The sequence below is a fragment of the Bos indicus genome, chromosome 20, assembly GCF_029378745.1.
Source record: "Bos indicus isolate NIAB-ARS_2022 breed Sahiwal x Tharparkar chromosome 20, NIAB-ARS_B.indTharparkar_mat_pri_1.0, whole genome shotgun sequence".
Classification (NCBI taxonomy): Eukaryota; Metazoa; Chordata; class Mammalia; order Artiodactyla; family Bovidae; genus Bos; species Bos indicus.
Window position 1 is genome coordinate 38,057,232 of NC_091779.1, and position 6,419 is coordinate 38,063,650.

The 6,419-nt window shown below is 32.0% G+C and overlaps 1 protein-coding gene across 4 annotated transcripts in view; it reads left to right on the plus strand.

Annotated features, from left to right (window-relative positions):
* Nucleotides 1–5,909, plus strand: part of LMBRD2 (LMBR1 domain containing 2) — a 52,177-nt gene extending 46,268 nt beyond the window's left edge. For 2 of the 4 annotated variants that reach the window (XM_019982867.2, XM_070774760.1), the window contains exon 18: nt 23–5,909. In XM_019982867.2, the coding sequence (XP_019838426.2) occupies nt 23–107 (85 nt within the window). In that variant the 3' untranslated portion in view covers nt 108–5,909. The remainder of the gene's footprint in view (nt 1–22) is intronic. The other 2 variants (XM_019982868.2, XM_019982869.2) reach the window with 2 other exon arrangements.
* The last annotated feature ends 510 nt before the right edge of the window (nt 5,910–6,419 follow it).

Genomic DNA, 6,419 nt, shown 5'->3' on the forward strand with positions numbered 1-6,419 from the left:
TTCTTTATTTTTGATGCCTCAGATCATTTCTTTATCCACCTTTCAGGTATCAGCCTGGTGGACGATACCTCTCAATGTCTCGCAGCAGAATATTTGATGATGTTTAAAGTCTATAGGAATTTATGGAGTAGCTAACCAAGATCAACAAACAAGTTCAGTCTTTATGAACATCTGTATGCTCTAGAATTAACTACTGAACTCCCAGTGAAAAGTGTCAGGATAAAAAAGGCACGAAAAATTAATCAGATCTTAGTGATAATGGCTTATTATTCATTGAATATCGTCTTTATTTCTAATAGGATTTGTTTCATACCATTCCTGAAATGTCTGTCTTAGAAGTATAGTTACAATGGAAGGATTTAATTCATGATAAAGATCAGTATATGTTGAAAACATGTAGTTCAGTTTGTTTCAGATTAATTTTTTCAGGAAAACTTGTTTTAAAGGTTCAAGGAAGCCATAGTTACAACTGACTAATATTATAGTTTTATTATTGTGATTTACATATTCTTTCTAAAAAATATGTTGATCCTTTATTTCCCAAAGAGATGGAGACCTCAATAATAACCATATTTACAAAACCCATGTCTTAAAACAAGGCTTACTTACCAGACATAACTGAATGTAGAAAGCCCTTTTTCAACACTGTATGCAAATTAGTTAGGTTTTTGCATGTGTATTTAAGACTATACTTCAACTAGTGTTTGTATCTTCAGCATGTGTGCTTTAATCAGGTGGTGAATTATTCTTTCAGTCTTTGGTAGTAACTGGAAGTTGTCGTATGCTTTTGGTATTGCTTTGTAAAAGATTTTTATTTCAGAGAGGAGTGTTCACCTTTACCATTTAGCATAGTGATTTAAGTGTTGATCATTCCATTCAAGGAGAGTCGTAATTTTTAATGGTAGATAGTGAGGTTTTGGTGGCTCAGATGGTAAAGCGTCTGCCTACAATGCGAGAGACCCGGGTTTGATCCCTGGATCGGAAACATCCCCCTGGAGAAGGAAATGGCAACCCACTCCAGTACTCTTGCCTGGAGAATCCCATGGATGGAGGAGCCTGGTGGGCTACAGTCCGTGGGGTCGCAAAGAGTCGGACATGACTGAGCGACTTCCCCTTAACAGCCAAAGAGTCCCACAAAATTCTCTACTGTTAAAAGGTGCCTGTTTATTCCTTTTGAAAAAGAATATCTGGTTATTCAAAGATAAAAAGTGAGTCCATTTACTGTTACTACTCACACTTAAATTGTGATTTATAGAAAACTACTTTAGAGTGGAGATATGTAAGAACTTGTTGCTTAAACATGTTACCATTTTAAATTGAGTTTTTAAAATTTTGTTTAAGCCAAAGTTAGGTATTACATTTTAAATCACCAGTGTTTTATGCACAGTGACTATAGTTCAGCACAACATTTTGCAAAAAGAGTTGTTTATGTCCCTGAAATATTTGCAACTCTTTGAGAATCCATACCATGGATTCACCCAGTGGTGACTGGGCCGCCCCATGGCCATCTTAGTTTCACCTGTTATCCTTTCGGTAGTGCTCATTTTCACTCTTAAGTATTCCAGTTTGAGGATGAATTATATAGTCACCTGACAATTTGATTATATGTTTCTTGAAGGTCATTTTTCCCTGAATCATAATTTTAAATGTTTTATTTCCCTCTTTTCTTAGTGTTATCACATAAATACGTTAGAAGCCACAGTTTTAGGCAGATACTGATAGTGTATCATCCTAATTATCTCATTTTCTTAAATTTTTATGATTTTTTTTTAAGATTAGACCCCCTTTAAAATAATTATCAGTCAATAGATTTTCCTCTCAATCAAAATTATATAGACTACTCATTTAAGAAGACACACACACAGCCTTTTATTGTGAAGCGTGGTCAGAGAGCAATAGGCCAGGAGCAGAAATAATTTAACACTGTAATTTCATGACTGACCATTGAAACCTTGGGCAAATCATGTAACCTTTCTGTGCCTCAGTTTCTTCATTTTCAAAATGAAGAGGATACTTGCTATTTACCTACTGATCTACCTCACAAAGCAGTTGTGAGGGTATTGAGTTGATGTTTATATAGTGGCGTTTAAAAAGACAAAATAAGTTGTTAGCTATGCTGGTTTTCCACACAAGTGGTATTTGAAGATATTAGATAGGAAACAGATCACCCCAGAAAGTGGTCCAGTTTCTTATTATTACAGAGAAGCTTACAAGTTCCCAAAGCAAAAACTCTTTCTGGAATAAGTAATCAAAATCCTGTGAAAATAATATTGTTTTATTATTTAGTCTTTGAGTTTACTTTGGAATATGTTCCTTAAGTATAATGTTGTTTCTCATAGGTTTTATCATGAAACTCAGATGCTATTGTAGAAGCAGAAAAAGAGAAGAAATGATCCAGTTACTTTTATAATTTATAATACTCTAAGATATATTGATAGAAATATGTAAAAGATGTACTACTTTATTATTAATTTTTAAAATGATTATAATAATTGGAGTGTATGTAATACTTCTATAAAACAGTATAGATCCCCTTTATGACTTTTGAGTTATTTCCAAAATAATTTTGGTTGTTTAAGTGATCCAGAGTATTCAATTGTTTAGGCAGAATTTGTTACAGGATTTCATATATGATCATATAGGAACATTACCTGGCTGGGTAATTTTGTGTTTAGAAGTTAATTATTTAATCCCTGAAGTCTTAAGAGTTTATTGCTGGGGAACTAAGTTAATATTTGTTAAGCAACTTTGTAAAAACTGTAATATGAACAAAAGTTTTCTGTTTTGAGAATATTACTAAAATGACATCTACTGCAAAACATTACTACTAAATTCATATACTTTACATGCAAAGTATATTTCTTGAAGAATTACTTCTGACAATTACCTTTTGAGTGTTTCTTATATTGTAATAGATTCCTATTTAAACTTTCTAAATTATTTTTCTAAATAATTATTAGAATATTCAGTAAGCCATTGCAGAAAATAACAATAAGTAATCTATTAATTTCATGGATCTGTAAGTTGCTATTAACTTTTGTTATTACATCAATAATTTGTTATTATTAGAACATTTAAAAAATCATTATTAAAATAAGACTAATTATTAGAATTTGTTCTCTTACCAAATGAACAGGGGCTTGGGAATAATTTCCTTATATTAGAGGCCCTTATTTCACAAGAGTCATAAGAACTAAATAACTTTCAAGGGTTTTCAGTTTATAAAGAATAGATCAGAGGATTGGACAATCAAAATTTTTTAAAATATTGCTGCCAATTTGTTTTTGGACACTACTATTTGATTAGATTATCAGTTCTTACATGTGTGCTGGTTGTATACTCAAATGAAATTAAACGTGGATAGGCAAGTCAATGTGTGTTTTTTAAAGTATATTTTAGAATATTAATGAAAGAATTCATTGATATACAACAGCAAACCTCATTTTTGTATATGTGTAGTAGATTTAGAGAATGTTCTTGATTTTTATGTAGATTACTGTTTTAAAGGAAAAATAAACTCTCCATAATTTTAATTCACACTGTTCAGTAATGTGAGTTTTATATTTGTGATTTGTGTGGGCCATGCCTGAAAATCACAAGGATAAATATATTTGCACTAAGAGGCAGAACATATCCCTGAGAAATCTTAACGTACTTGAATTTCCAAAGTGTAATGGATTGTATTTATTAAATCCTAAATGTTAATAAGTCAATGGATCGAGACTTTTATCTTTCCTTTCTTTTCTCCCTTTCTCCTTTCATTCCTTTTATACCTTCTTTCCTCTCTGAAGCCTGTCTTTATAGTATAGCTTATAATGAGCTGACATGTTTTTCTTCCGTTTGTTTGGTGTATACGGTTGTTTTTGATGGTCAGTACACTCAAAAGGTAGTAGTTCTGACTACAGATCCCACTACTTGAATAGCAGTATTGCACTTAAAGTAGTACAACAGATTTTGCTAGACAACTAAGCAACATCTGGATATAAATATGAGGCGTGCTAGCTCACTGTGTTGTCTTTTTCGCCACTAAGTAGGACACTTCAGTAAAATGAAATATTCTCAGTGTAGATGTTTTAGCATAAAATTATATTTCTAAAACCAGTGATTATTAAAAACAAGCAAACAAACTCCAAACATTAAAAACCTTGAGACCTCATTTTATGAAAAGGAATTTATAAATAACATACATCGTTGTCAAAGTTTTCATTAGAAGAGGTTGAAACAATGTAAGAGTGTTACAGGGAGCCTTCTGAAATATTAATTCCCTTTGTGTGGGTTACTTCTTTTCAATTCAATGACTTATTTTTCTGCTCAGAGACCTGGAAGACTAGGCAGTGTTATTCCCTTTACTAACTCCTGGAGACCAGGTCCTGTGAGCCGTCTCTACCATCAGAGCAGCTATTAGCCCTGCCCCATCCCCAGTCCTATTGCAGTGGGAACATACCACACCCCTAATTCCTTTTATGTTCAGCTTGGTTTTCCTAACATTTTATATCCATTGTGGTAGATTGAAGCCTCATCACAATTTTAAATTTGTTAATGAAACAAGAATAATGGCATGTTCCTCTTCTCATCGATATCCTAAAAGACTTTTGTTTTTAACACACTCCCTGGAGAGAATTAACCTTTTTTTCTATGAAAATCTTTTCTTTTGTGATTATCCTGATCTCACATCATTTTGCAAAAGGAGATTTTTACTGTACTTAGTGCAAAAGAGTAGAAAGAATGATTTACTGTGGCAGACATATATATAAAGTCATAATTTGTTAATCTGACTGTACAACACCATTTTGAGTTGGTATTATTGACACAAATCTTATCAGTCTAGTCATTTAGAGCTGTATTTCGCAAAAGAATGCTGGCTAGCATCTTCCCTACTTAGTACACCAAATTGTAGGGGAGAGACTATGTATTTTTTTTTTTTAAGCAATCCAATGGATTTGTTTTTGTCCATATTTTGTAAACAACTTGAAGAACTTTTCTCATTTCGCAGATAGAGAACATGTGGACCTGTCTTTTAAATAATTGTAATCTAATATATATATTTATAAATTATAGCATTGGAAAAAGAGCTCTAATAATGATGTTGTTACTTCCTGGTATTTAATTTTTATAAAATGTTTTTGTAAATAACTAATTGTAGTATTGCTTTTAAGTAGTTTTAAAATCTTTCTAAAATAAGTTCTGCCCAGGACTTATTTCCTATTCGAAAGTTCAGTAGTCTAGTATGAGTTTGAAATATTCCTACATCTCTTCAGTATCTTTTTGTATATACCAGTACTCAAGCAAAGTATACCAAAAGCCTAAGTTCTGTGTTGCATTAATAACGTACTTGTTATTTATCTTATTCAGTGGATTAGGTGAAGTAGAGAGTAAGTCTTTTCAAATGTGCATCTGATCATAAATTTCAAAATGTTTATTATGTTCATTTTTGGTGCATGATGCCAAATTTATCTTTAATCAGCCACTACTACCTGGTTGTTGTTCAGTTGCTATTAATAAGTTGTGTCTGACTTTTTGCAACCCCATGGACTGTAGCCTACCAGGCTCCTCTGTCCATGGAGTCCTCCAGGTAAGAATACTACCTGCTATGTAATGGCAAATGTTTCCCTTTCTGATCAATGGGTTGTAGATATAACTATTTTTCTCTGCAGATTCTCACTAAATATGTATTTGAAAAAAACCTGCAAAGTGCTACCTGTAATTAAGTTAGCATCTTTGGCCTTATCTATGCATAATGTTCTCTCAATTTGGTTTTGACAGACTCATGGACTTGGAATTGCTTTGTAGTATTTTAACTTATTGTAATGTAATGAATTTTTTGAGATGTTTATTTGATTAGCTGTTAAAATGTAGGAAATTATGTAGCTTTGCATGAAATAAAGTACATTTCTATAAGTTACTAAGAACTTTGCTGGTCATTTATGTGTTTTCCGTCAACCATCTTTGAGATTATACTCTTTTTAGTAAACTAAGGCTTTTTTTGTTCCTTTCAAATTATTAACAGGTACCACAAAAGAAATGTTTTAAGATAAATAACTAAATACCTATACTTTAGGCTCCACCTTACTTCCTTCAGTGAAGTTGAAAACAGGAAAATCAATGAAACCAAATACTGAGTGTTTGAAAAGATCAATAAAATTGATGAAACCCTAGCCAGGCTGACAAAGGAAATAGAGAGTTGCTTTCCCATATACCAAAAATAACAATGGAAATTTGAGATTAAAAACAACATCATTTACATCCGTCCTAGTTAATACAGTAAGAAGAAAAGGAAATAAAAGATATGCAGTTTTGGAAGTAAGAAATAAAACTTTGTCTGCAGATCATATGATCATCTATGTAGCAATCTAAAAGAACTGGCTAAAAAAATGAAAACAAAAAACAACAACAACAAAAAAACCTAGAATGAGTAAATG